General features: G+C 39.0%; 1 protein-coding gene across 5 annotated transcripts in view; it reads right to left on the reverse strand.

Moving 5' to 3' along the window:
* The window catches only part of PIP5K1B (phosphatidylinositol-4-phosphate 5-kinase type 1 beta), a 105232-nt gene that overhangs the window by 53402 nt on the left and 38266 nt on the right, over positions 1 to 13564 (reverse strand). For all 5 annotated transcript variants that reach the window (XM_064641014.1, XM_064641012.1, XM_064641013.1 and 2 more), the window contains one exon: positions 5352 to 5482. In XM_064641014.1, the coding sequence (XP_064497084.1) occupies positions 5352 to 5482 (131 nt within the window). The remainder of the gene's footprint in view (positions 1 to 5351; positions 5483 to 13564) is intronic.

Consider the following 13564-nt stretch of genomic DNA (forward strand, 5'->3'; position numbering starts at 1 on the left):
ACTTCAGTGCCTGGTAAAGTTAGGGAGAAGATTATTCTGGGAAGTATTGAAAAACACTTCAAAGACAACACAGCCATTGGTCATAGTCAGTATATGGCCTCATGACAGGAATACAGTGCCTATCCAACCTGATTTCCTTTTATGACAAGGTAACTCACCTAGCTGATCAAGGGAAGCCAGTTGATGGAATCTTTTTGGATTTCAGTAAAGCTTTCAATACCATCTCTGACAGGATCCTGCTGGACAAACTGTCCAGCACACAGCAGGATGAACACATCATGTAGTGAGTGAGCAATTGGCTCATGGGTCGAGCACAGAGGGTAACAGTGAATGGGGTGACATCAGACTGGTGACCTGTCACTAATGGGGTTCCACAGGGCTCCATCTTAGGCCCTGTGCTCTTCAACAATCTTCATAAATACGTGGACGCAGGACTGAAAGGGATACTAAGCAAGTTTGCAGACAAAAGGAAACTGAGAGGAGCTGTTGACTCCCTTGAAGGCAGGGAGGCCCTGAAGAGAGACCTTGACAAATTAGAGGAGTGGGCAATCACCAACCATATGAAGTTCAACAAGGGAAAGTGCTGGATTCTGCACCTTGGATGGGGCAAGCCTGGATGCTCGTACAGACTGGGGAATGAGATGCTGGAAAGTACTGCCATAGAAAGAGACCTGGTGGTCCTGGTCGATGGCAAGTTGAATATGAGTCAGCAGTGCCCTGGCAGCCAGGAGGGCCAACCGTGTCCTGGGGGGCATCAGGCAAAGCATCACCAGCTGGTCAAGGGAGGGGATTGTCCCGCTCTGCTCTGCACTGGGGTGGCCTCACCTTGAATATTGTGTGCAGTTTGGGGCACCACAGTATAGGAAAGATATTAAGCTCTTAGAGAGCGTCCAAAGGAGGGCAATGAAGATGGTGAAGGGCCTTGAGAGGAAGCCGTAAGAGAAGCAGCTGAGGTCACTTGGTGTGTTCAGCCTGGAGAAGAGGAGACTGAGGGAAAACCTCATTGCAGTCACATCTTCCTCATGAGGGGAAGAGGAGGGGCAGACACTGATCTCTTCTGTGTGGTGACCAGTGACAGGACCTGAGGTAATGGCCTGCAGTTGTGTCAGGAGAGGTTTACATTGGACATTACAAAAAGGTTCTTCATCCAGAGGGTGGTTGGGCACTGGAACAGGCTCCCCAGGAAAGTGGTCACAGCACCAAGCCTGCCAGAATTCAAGAAGTGTTTGGATGATACTCTCAGGCACATGATGTGACTCTTAGGAGTGGTCCTGTACAGGGCCAGGAGTTGGACTCGATGATCCTTGTGGGTCCCTTCCAATTCAGCATATTCTGTGATTCTGCTGGAAGAGCTTAACAAGCTGTCTACACTGCCACCTTACAGGCAGCTGCACAGTCCCATGGCCTGAGTTAGGCTTTTAGATGAACAATGGGCCTTTCTAACCATGGCCATGTTATCAGGAGCCAGTGCCACAGCTGAGTCAAACAGCTGAAATATATTGCTGAAGCCACATTGCAGAAATAACTGACTTGGAGGCAAAATGTGCCACCAGGAACAGGCTCGAGCCAAGAAGCCAGAGGCACAAATGTGTTCCACACAGCTGAGTCACAGGACAGAGCACAGACAGCCCATAGAGAATGCACAACCTTCCCACTGAACACTCCAGTCACTGCTGCAGCAGTCCCAACACCATGTAAGCACCTCCATTGCTCGATTTCCAAAGCAGAGTTGAAAAGCCAGAAAACAGGTTACTTGGAGTGGTTTCTCCTATGGTTTTGCTTTATTCAGGGAGCAGGGCAGAGACTTCAGATGCTATCTTTAGAATCAACCAGGTCAGTGCAGGGTTTTGTTTCTCGGTCCTAGGAGCACATTTGCATGGTACCATTTAAATTCTATCTCGACAGTGCTTATCAATGAACTCCATTATAGCAGTAATTCCAGTAATACCTCAGTTTGCAAAAGCAATATGTTATATAAATTCCTGGGAGCTCGAAGAGAAGAGGGTGAAAGGAATGCCACAATGTAAAGCACAAAGCGGCAAGGGCACTTTTCCACTCTGCGCATCACTACAGTATGCAAATGCAAGCAAGCACCTTTGCAATTCAAACCCACTCACTGTACAGAGACATCTCTACTTCGCTCAAAGTCACTTCCATTGACCTTAATGAATCTGGGCTAAACTCTTACAGTTACACAGTAACTGTGGACCAGGAACAACTTTCAATCCATGGAGTTACTCCTGATTTACATCAGTAGCTCCCACAATATGCAGAACAGTTACATTCAAATCTGACCCGACTACTTTTTTCCCCTCACATTTTTCTCCCTCCTTCATGAATTCTGAACACCAGTGGAAGTGTTTTGCTCTGGCTACTGAAGCAGAGGTATGGGTGGTGCCAAGGGTTATTTTGGGGTCTGAGAGGTATGCAGACACTATCTTCTGCAACTGATAAAATTAATAAACATTGCTGACTATTTTCCCCTAACAGTAAAAGGGTAGAGATAACACTATTTTGCTTGCTGGTGCACAGGCTGCTGTTTCATTGCATTTTTACTAGCTTAGGTCTGTTTTATCACTGCCACCATAACAGTGCTCCTGTTGCTGTCAAAGAAGCAGGTGTACCTATGACTCTGTAAAACAGCTGTTTTCTCACCTCAGTGCCAGACACAAAAGAGGCAGGGAAAACATGGGAGGAGGATGGAGGAGGAGTTACTGTGAATTTGCCACAATCAAGGGGAAGTTCAGCTAATAGCCTGCTTGGAGTTGCAGATGAATTATTTGTACCCAAAGCAAGTGGAAAAATATTGTTCCTTGCTTGGTAACCACCTGTTTTCAGCACCACACGTGCTGCACTGTTAGGTTCTCCTTAAGCTGCAAACCTCTGTGAAAAGTTTACCCAACCTCAGCTTGCTCGGGCATGCTTCCAGGTAAAGGTTAACCCCTTTGGCCTGCAAGCGTAACTAATTTCAACTAATTACTTTCAACCCCTACCAATCCAAAGAGGACAAAACCAAAAGTCATTAAAGTAATGGCTTTTAACAATACGGCCATCACATATAGGTCCTGTGCTAGGAAAAAATAAAGAGCACCTGAGATGCACTTTGGGAGTGCAGCCCTAATTGTAAAGAACGTGCAATCTTAGCTTTTTACCTAGGCTAATGAAGCTAGGTATGGATATGACTCATGACAAATCCATGTAATGCCATTATGAAACACTCAACATCCCAATACTCTCAACCAGCAAGAAAGAATCCTGTATTATTATGTGCAATCCTAAATTATTACAATTTATGCACAGTAATACTACTTTTGGTTGAAAGAATTTTAGATAAATAAAAGTGCATGTTACAATGAGACATAAAAGGATTTGAAATTTGACATTTCTGTGCATCAGCACAAGAAATCAAATGTCATGATCTGAAGAGATTGCTATGGATAGTCATATATTTTACAGAGAATGTTGTCAACGAGTGCTCTTTATAGAGAGGCTCTTTGTCACGGTCAAGATGACTCACTATGTTATATACTACTGCTTAGCACATAGCTATGCAAAAAAAAAAAAAATTCAACCCAAACTAAAAAGCCAAAACTATGCTGCTCTCACCATTACTTTCGTTTGTCTAGTTTTCCTCATATGATTTATTTATTTATAGGAAACTCTCCAGAAAGATATTCCTGAAGCTTTTCTAATCTATTTTACATTCGTGCAATCATCTTACTCCCTCTGTCATTGTTTTCATTTTAAGCCAGAAGGTATGTCTCCCAGCTCTGCCTTAAAACCAACATAAAACAGGGAAATCTCATTTCTCTATGTACAAGCATGTAAGTCTCATAGGAAAGAAGATATATGCAATGCTATGGCATACAAACCATTTTATTTCACTTGTTCCTTTATAACTATGTTTAAAAAGATAGAGAATAGATTTTTTTTCTCAAACTGCTATGTAATAAAACAGTTTTCGTATATAGGTTTCATTTAGTTTCCATGAACAAAGGTAATAATCACAGCAAACTACAGGAGCCTCCATCAGTGTCACAGGCAGACATTTTTCTCACCAATAAAAACCTTGTTACATGATATGCAAATTTCTCACCAGTAATTTGGATTATTTTAAACAAAATCTTGTGCTTACAGTGTATGAAAATACATGCATATGGTTAACTTCTCTATATTTACCTAATCTACAAGAGAAAGGCTACAAAACTGTCCACAAACCTTATTGTTAACAGCAGAACAAGATGTTAACAACTACTCAACTACTAGGAACTAAAGTATGTAAGGTAAAAGCTTAATTTCACATAAAAAAAAAAATTTCTTTTCTTGAAGGATATCTCAGTTCAAAGAAAAACAGGAGTCAAATGAAATCAAATTTGGGGAAAGATCAAAATTTAAAGTGCCTGCAATTATTCTGTATGTTGTTAATTTAACTTTCTTTAGGACACCAGTAATTATTAAGGATCATAAATTATTAGAAACAGCTTACGAAGTAGCATTCAAACCGCACCTGAACAAGACTTTAAAAACTCATAGAAATTTTTGCCAAATTCAGGGAAGATTGCATACGTAGCATGTCCTTACTGAAAGGAAGGTACTCAGCACTTCTAAGAACCCAGACCACACTGAACAGAGCAAGTCATCTTGGTTTTGAAATACGTTAAATACATTTTTCCAAAATCTTCTTTGTCCTTTCCCAGCATATATAATTTGCAAAGTTATGTGGCACTGTACTTCAGCTTCTGAACTCCAAAACTCAGTATGACTTTGATTTCTCTCATTGGCATGATTCTATTGCTACAATTTCCATACCATCACCTTGACAGTGAAACAAGCTGAGATGGCAAAGCACTAAAGGTGCGCAACCTGTAATCAGCTTGTAAGAGCTAAGCGTTGTCACAGACTAAAGTCCTGAAGAGAATTTTATAGTGTAGTGTAAACTATTATATTATCCTTAAAATACAGGACTTGAATTTTCATAAATTTTGAAACCCCCTCAACAAAATGTCAAGTACTACTCTCAGTTTTTAGAAACTAAACTGAAACTAGACAAATGTGAATATTGGATTCACATATCACTTCATATTGTAATTAACAGCTCCTTTAATTGAAAATGTCACAATTACTCTCCCTCTCCATAAGTGATAAGCCTCAAACCTTCAGTTGAAGTGTGACCTTTTCAATTTTCTTCCTACCTTCATTTTTAATGACAACATGAAAAACAGAAGTTCTATACATTAAACTTTCTCTAACATAATTTTGTTAGAACTGGAAAACAATCCTCATTCAAATATCCAGTTAAGAATTTAATTATGAAATTCTATTGAAGATAAATTGAAAAGGCTTGTTCTTACCTTGGTAGGAAGACACTTTCCACTACATAGAAGTCTTGCATAAGAACATCTCTGTCTGGTTTTGATGTAAGGTTTCCTACCGTGTATCCTATTCCCAGCTGGATAGCACCTTTAATAGCTGAGGATGCAGTCTGTGCAGAAAACAAGAATTCAAGCATGAGTTTGATAAAACCAGATTTCTGTTCTTTATCAGTAATATGATATGTTAAACTCTTTAATCATTTTCATAATAACAACATCATGTCATCTTTACCTCCTAGAGCTCAGTGAGATGACTGATTTTCAATTAGAAGATTTAAAAGAATCACTGTACTGTAGTAAAATCTACAAAAATCAATTTTCTCGTTGTACAAACTGAAACTTTTCAAATTGCCTCATTAATTTCCACATTGGGTTCTAACTCAGCATAGAATCATGGAATACCAGATTGGAAGGGACCTCAAGAATCATCTGGTTCAACCTTTCTTGGCAAAAGCAGTCTAGACAAGATGGCCCAGCACCCTGTCAAGCCAAATCTCAAAAATGCTCATGCTGGCGAATTCATCACTTCTGGAGAGATAATTCTATTGGCTGACTGTTCTCACTGTGAAATATTTCCTCTTGTGTTCAACTGGAATGTCCCCAGGAATAACTTTAACCCATTATCTCTCATATTTTCTATGTTACTCCTTGTAAGAATAGTCTCCATCTTCTTTGTAGCCACCCTGTAAATACTGGAACATAGTGGGAAGTATTCCCCTCAGCCCTCGAGGCTGAACAGACCCAGCTCTGTAATAGCTCACACACCAACTTTTCCCTCATTGACCCTGGATCTGAGTTTGCATCAACCTGGATTTTTGTTCCCAGGCCCAACAGTGCTGGTGATAACAGAGATGAAGGAAGTGTTGAGAACCTCTGCCTTTTCAGCATTGTTGGTGACTAATTCAACTCGTCTATTTAACAGCAGGTCAATATTTTTCTTCTGTTTTTTATTGTTGTTTATGTTATTTGTTGTTTATGTACCCAAAGAACCCTTTCTTGTGGTTCCTGACATCTCTTGCCAATTTCAATTTGAGCTGAGTCTTTGCTTTTCTAACTGCATCTCTGCATTCCCTGGCAACTCCCTTGTTCTCAACAAGTATTTGTCCCCTTTTCCATCTCTGGTATGCTTCTCTTTTGGTTTTGAACAGACTCAGAAGGTCACAGTTAAGCCAAGGGGGTCTCTTTCTCCACCTACTTCCCTTCCCTTTATAGAGAATGAACGGGTTTTCTGCTTCCAGGAGAGTGGTCTTGAAAAACTCCCAGCACTCCCTAGCTAAATGGAAGCTTACCTCCCAGTTGAGCTCTGAGCAAGCTGAAGTTTGCTCTTCCAAAATCTAAAAACTTTGTCTTGTACTAACCTTCAGTGTGCACAGGCAGACCCCAAACTTCACAATATAGGGATCACTGCAGCCAAAGACATCACTAACTGAGATACTACAAGGCAGGTTTCTTTGTTTTGTGAGTAGCAAGTTCAACAGCTCCTCATTCCTGGTTGGCACATCTACTGTTTGTGTGAGGAATCAGTCCTCTTTGCATCCCAGGAACTTGATGGCGGATGTAATGTGCTGCATTGTTCCACCAACAAATGTCTGGGTAGTTGAAATCACCCATAAGACCCAGGATCTGTAATCTAAAACTTGCTTGACCCCGTTTAGGTGCTTCTTTGCCCTTACCATCTTGGGTTGGAGGTCAGTAGCAGATGCCTAATCTAAGATACCAGTTGGAGATGTACCTTCTGATCTTGACCCAGAGGCATTTGATAGGGCTTCCATAGTCACTGCATTTAACTTTTATATGTTCATGATTCTCTTTAACACAGAGCGCAACTCCTCCTCCTCTACTTTCCTGCCTGTCTTTACAAAACAGCCTATAGCCATCCTTTGTGATCCTCTTAAGACATTTTCAATCTAATTGGACATTCAAATTCCTTCAGGAGTTAGAAGTAGCATGCATTATGTCCTGGAAAGAAACAGTCACAAATTCCAGGTGATTGTACATGCATGCCAAGGCATTACAAAGCAAGCTTATGGCTTAAATGCTGATTCTAGATATAAATGTATTTATTACATTCTGCCCAACAGTCAATGCAAGAGGTGCATTGACTGGGTGGAATGCAGAGAAAAATGAAAGTGATGAGGAAAGAGAAACCTCTCAATAAAAATCTACCTGCATAAAGTGGAATGACTAAATTCAACAGCCAGGGTTTGAAGGACAGAGAAAGGTTCGAAAGGTCAGCACCAAATTGTGATACTATATATGTGTAAACTGAGACCATCTCTGAAACTTTCTCATGCTGAATAGAGAACCCTGATGGACAAATTAAAAAAAATGGCAGAACTGAGTCAAAATGAGAAACTGGTCAAGAAAGGAATTATTAAGAAAAGACCGAAGGAGTGATTAAAGAAAATCATTGGGAAGGGAAAGGCGGCTATCAGGAAGGGAGTATCTTCCCTTACATCATGTATTTTCACCAGTCTGAAGACAACATATTTGGTGTCTGGTTTTAGATTTTAGCTCCTACCCACCAAACAAGCAAGACATTAACAGTGGAAACAAAGAACACTAGAAGTTTCATGATCAGAACCACTTCAGCACTTGAACAAAACAATTTCAGGAATGGGAATTACATAAGAAATGGTTCAAGTACACAAAGCTGCTCTTGTTACAGTTTCTGGAACAGCAAATATTAGAGTGACTGCTTATTTTTAGAAAAGAAAAGACAGAGATGTGTATATCCTAAATAATTAAGACTGCACACCAAGCAGAACTTTTACTTGCGTAACAGCTTAGAAAAGGCAACTTGGTGGGAACAAACAACACCCCATTCTTAAAGTGTTACTTTGACTACTAAAACCATTTGGCTTTGTGTCATAAGAGGAGTCACATTTTTCTTTCCTTGAAAGGCTTCTATTCATCAATGATTAATGCACAACAAAAGCCGTAATTATGTAACTTTGATCAAACCAATACACATAGTTTCTGCTTCATAGCTGGATGCCCATCTTGTTCACTGCCATAGCAAGCGACTATGTCTGAAAGAACAGCATATAGTAAATTACAACAGAGGACATGCCATTCCAAATAAACCCTAACAAAACCCACTGAACTTCAAAAAAACCGCAAGACAGGTAAAGCTGGCAATGTGATTTCAAAAGGAAAACTCTAGACCATCTTTCGAGCTCATAAAAAATATCTGTAGGATTTTTTTTTTTCAAATTTAAAAGAAAACCTACAGACCTACAGCCTCTGGAAGGCAGAATGTAAGGCCTTCTACTAGTATGACACAGACTCTACCTCCAAGGTTACTGTCTTGTTAATTTCCCCTCCTATTCAATAGTGCCATTAGTAATCACCCACCATTTCTACAGCAATCACAGCAGTCAGTTTAACAGAAAAGCAATGTTATGAAAACATTCAGGATACTTTAACAACTGCTTTAAAAAAAATTGATGGCAGTTACAGTATGCTGAAGCCAATTGCAAACCAATTGTTTGTCAATCACTGTTATATAATTAAATATCCTGTAAACTGCAATTCTTGCAGCCATGCAAACTGAGAAATTGCCCATTCCCTGTACTACTGTCCCAGAATGCTAATATTTCAAGGTAGGTAAGGACATTTCTCTTCCATCTTAAATGGGAACAGATCAGCAAAGGTAAAAGAGCTGCATTTCAGGAAGAGATGTACTGGGGACAAAGTGCTCCAGAAGTCCCACAGTTTATGGAGGATTGAAACAAAAAAGCCTCTGCACAGTTTTATCCTTGCATAAAAAAGCTTAAACTGTCCTCGTTAGGATGAAACACATCTTTGCCTATTTTTGTCAAAAGTAACTATATATTTTCTCTATATTTGTCATACAGCTTTGCTGAAAAAGCCTGTAGGAATGAAACATTATATGCAGACACATAAAGAATAACAACAGGTTACAGGATGAAACAGTATATAATATAGAATATATATAGTATAATAGTATATAGAATATAATATAGAACACAGACAGGTATATGGAATATTTGCATCACTGACATATATTCTAGCACAAGATGCACTGTTCTCTTGAATTACTGTTATTTGCAGATGGGTCTTCCATCTTGCTCTACATCACTCTAAGCTGAAATCCTTTCTTGGAATAGCAAACTAAATGAGAATATAAATCCTTTCAAATCATGTATTAAGTTTGCACATGATCCCACAAATGTACTAAGTAGGATTTCAACACTGCTTTTCCTACAAATAATTGCTTTCAGCATAGTCCTGTAGAACTTAAATTTTTTATTTTCATAAAAGAAATGTGTTAATCAGACACACATACTGTATGTAAAGGCAGTTTACATTCTGCTAACAAAAAAAATGCACTATCTGAAGCTATTTAACAACTGTGCCAGTTAGGGACAAGCCTACTGAAAGGATTGAAAAAGTCTGTCCCTTAAAGTAAATGAAAAAAAATCCAGGGATGGCAAAAATATAGATACTATAGTTTCAGAATGTATATATTATATAGTATATATATTATACATTGCTCAATAATTATTTCCATTGGAGTGTGAAAGTTGTAAATGGCCAGCAAACCTAACTAACCAATAATGTGTCAATACAATCACCAAGTACATAGTACACAAAGACTTCAGATATGGAAAACACATTTATTTTTTTAGACAGGTTTCCTTATACTTTCTCCATATTTGTATGGGACTATTAATGACATAAAACAAATCATTTAACAAACCATGAGCAGAGAGGAGATGAGCAGGACTAAGGCTTCATTTAATTTAATAGAAGTTCCCCTCTACTCTCATTCACAAAGTTATCTTTCTATTCTTTCAGCTCTCAATTGTTCTTTGCTGAGTCTTTATGCATTTCCCACAACATACTCATGAAATGTAACTAACATTCTTGGTTTCTTCAAAAGTAGACATCCTAGGGATTCCCTTAAGGACTGCGTGAGTGTAAACTTGGTCCTTGTTTATGTGCTTTCCCTTTCCATAATTCATTTTACTGCAGCTAAACCTGTGAACTTTCTGGGGCAAAGATTTTTCCAGAAGACATTTGGTTTATAGCAGGTGCTATAAAGCAAAGAAAAGAAATTAACTCTCCCTCAGCAACTCTACCTCACTATCACTGCAGAAGGCAAGATGATGACTCCTTTCTTTCACCCTCTTTACTACTGTCATTCAAACAGGTTTTAAAATCTGGCTAATGAAATGGCAGAAACACCTAGCTATCATAGTATGGTATGAGAGACGGGGAGAAACAAACATCTGAACAGAAGCCACCACTAATAAACACTGCTTTGCAACCATGCTTCCCACAAAGTAGTTGCCATTAGTTCATTTCTCTCTACTACTGTATGTGGAGAAGCCTGCTCTCATCTTCCTCACCATCCCAGTCTGCTCCTTGGTGGGACAGTGAATTGGACTGGTATAGAATAGCTGCCTGCCTTCAGGCAGCATTCTCAGTGAAATAAATAAAATTAAAAAAAAAAGATAGATAGATAGATAGATAGATAGATAGATAGATAGATAGATAGATAGATAGATAGATAGATAGATAGATAGATAGATAGATAGATAGATAGATAAAAAGCAATCCACAGGGTCTCACTTGATTAAAACTTGATCAAAATTATTCAAGCCACAGGGGTTATTCCGGATGTCAATTTTCTACTAAATATATATATTTATATACTAGTTACCATGAGTACCAGGAATCCACCTACGCTATCACTTCCATGCAAACAAAGTTTATCTTTTCCGGACTTCTGAAAAGATACTAACCTGTCATAAATTTTGTAAACTCTTAAACCAAACCATCTGAGGAGAATGCATGTTAAAAACAGTATGACTTCTTCAAGCAACATTTAAAAAGAGATATCTTAGAACATTAGGAAGTTGCAATTATATTCAAGATGTACATGTGGTTATTGCCTAGTCCACTGCTTCTGCAGTAGAGTTGTCTTGCCTTTGAGTGCCTGCTGTGCTTACAGTCCCATTGAAACAACACTTCTTGTAGCTGTTTCTGCTAAAGCTTCTGGAGGCCGCTACCCCATCTCGGCATGATCTCTGCAGCTGCCACATAATAAATCACAAACAGGGACATTATAAAAACAGAGTTTCCAGAAAATTCCACTAAATAAACTGATCTTACTGTTTCTCCAGAACTTGTAACCATGGGTCACTACAGCTACAGTACCCCTTCAATCTTCCTTCAGTTCACACTGTTCTTTCCTCTATCAAATATTTGTCCACCTTCCACAGGTCACACTTCATGAAGATGGACTTCCCCTCATTGTGTGTGTGTGTTTCACGAAGCTAGACATCATGTTTGTCTGTGTCATGAAGATGGACTTCATGACAGTCGTGTGTGTGTTTGTGTGGTTCTTCCAGCTCAACGGCCATCAGAATGATTTACTGACCCAAGCTGAATCTGATCTCCATTTTCCAAAATTGGATTCAAATTACTCCACGGCTTTCAATTATGCTAAAGTTTCAGATGTAACCATGAATCCAACTACTCTGGTTGTTCTATCTCTGAGGAAAAGAATTTGAGACCTCTAAGTCTGATAGTAGCCATTGCTCCGGGCAAAGCCATTAAAGAGAGTTATTTCAGTATCCTTGCAGATGCACAAAGTCTGCCACTGAGAACACAGGTCTCAATGTAGTAAAACCTCCAGTAGTGAAGTTTCAGCATCTGCAAGAAAAAGTACCCTATGTGGAGACATTAGATGCAGGGTATAAGTCAATGCCAAAAGTGATGAAGCAATGCTGCTTGCATGTGTTTGCAAGCTCTAGCAGTAGGTAGCTGGCTTTCTTTAACCAGGAAAATTCCCCTTGTTCCTGGCAAAGTGACTCTCACTTATGATACCCAGTTTTGAACAGGTGATGTAGTGCTTGTAATACGCTAAACAGAAGAGCCACAACATATGTAATAACAAGAAAAAAAATCTAATTTTATGTGTGTGTGGCAGCCTTCAGACTAAATGCAGAGATTGTGGCAATCCAGTAGCAGTTTTTTCACAAGTGCACATATACATATGCTTTGTTTTCTAGTCTGATTTTTTTCTACACACTTAATGTGCTTTGACAGACATGTCTGCCTGATTCTTGCTGCCATGCTGGTATAAGGATGCTACTGAAATATGTTTTGTCACAGAGAAGATTGAGGGACTACTGTGTGATTGATGACATCACAACGCAAAAGGTGCACGTCTCAGCAGCTTCTCACAACGAAGTCTGCAAAATAATAGGAAGGAAATGAAAAACGTATGTTTTGCATACTCCAGATACCAGTGACAAGACTGTGATGAATATCTAAGAAAAACTATAGTCTGGTGACTGGATTTTGTTACAGGGTTCCCTCGCTACTTTGCTTAGGATCCTTAAGCATGAAATGTAACAAACAGTTACATCTAACTCTGTTTCTCCCTGAAAAAAAATCCAAAACCACAACAAAAAAAAAACCCCACCAAAAACCAAAACCCACAACAAAAAAACACAAACCCAAACAAACAAAAAACCCCAAACACAAACCCCAAAACAAAACCAAAAGAAACACAAGACTAACCCAAGCTAACTGACCAAAAAAACCACCCTGAAAGAACTGGCCTCAGTTTGCATAATTTTTATTTCTTTTATCTCAAAGCTATTTTAATCCTCTACCTTAAAAGCTGCATTGAACATACACATCTGTGAAGTGTCTGTTCCATTAACTAAATTCTTTAATCTGAGTTACTGAAATATTTTGTCACACTGTAGACTAGAGCAACTTCTTGAAATTTACTTAGAGAGAAAACCCAGGAGTAGCTTCAGATTATAACGTTTGTAGCAAACGTCTGCAGCTGAACAGCCCAGTAGTCCCACCTTAAATAACACCATTTTTAAAGATAGGAAAACAGCAGTTTTCAGCAGAAAAATAAACACAACAAACAGAAGGTTGTGTTCCCTCTTCTCCCAAGGACTTGGACTAGATAATAACAGACAATTAAAACAGAGAAGAGCATTTATATCTGAATGCAGTAGCAGAAAAACTGAAAGCTAAAAAAGAGCAGAATGAAGAAGCATGATTCATAATAGAAACCATGCCATTTTTTTGGTCCCATCATACCTTGCAGAATCCACAAGGATGGGGTAGCAATACTCATGCAAGGCCTTGCACAAGGTTGTAATAATGCAAGAAATTTCTTGGAACTTCAAGGT

Source organism: Pseudopipra pipra, chromosome Z, assembly GCF_036250125.1.
Source record: "Pseudopipra pipra isolate bDixPip1 chromosome Z, bDixPip1.hap1, whole genome shotgun sequence".
Taxonomy (NCBI): Eukaryota; Metazoa; Chordata; class Aves; order Passeriformes; family Pipridae; genus Pseudopipra; species Pseudopipra pipra.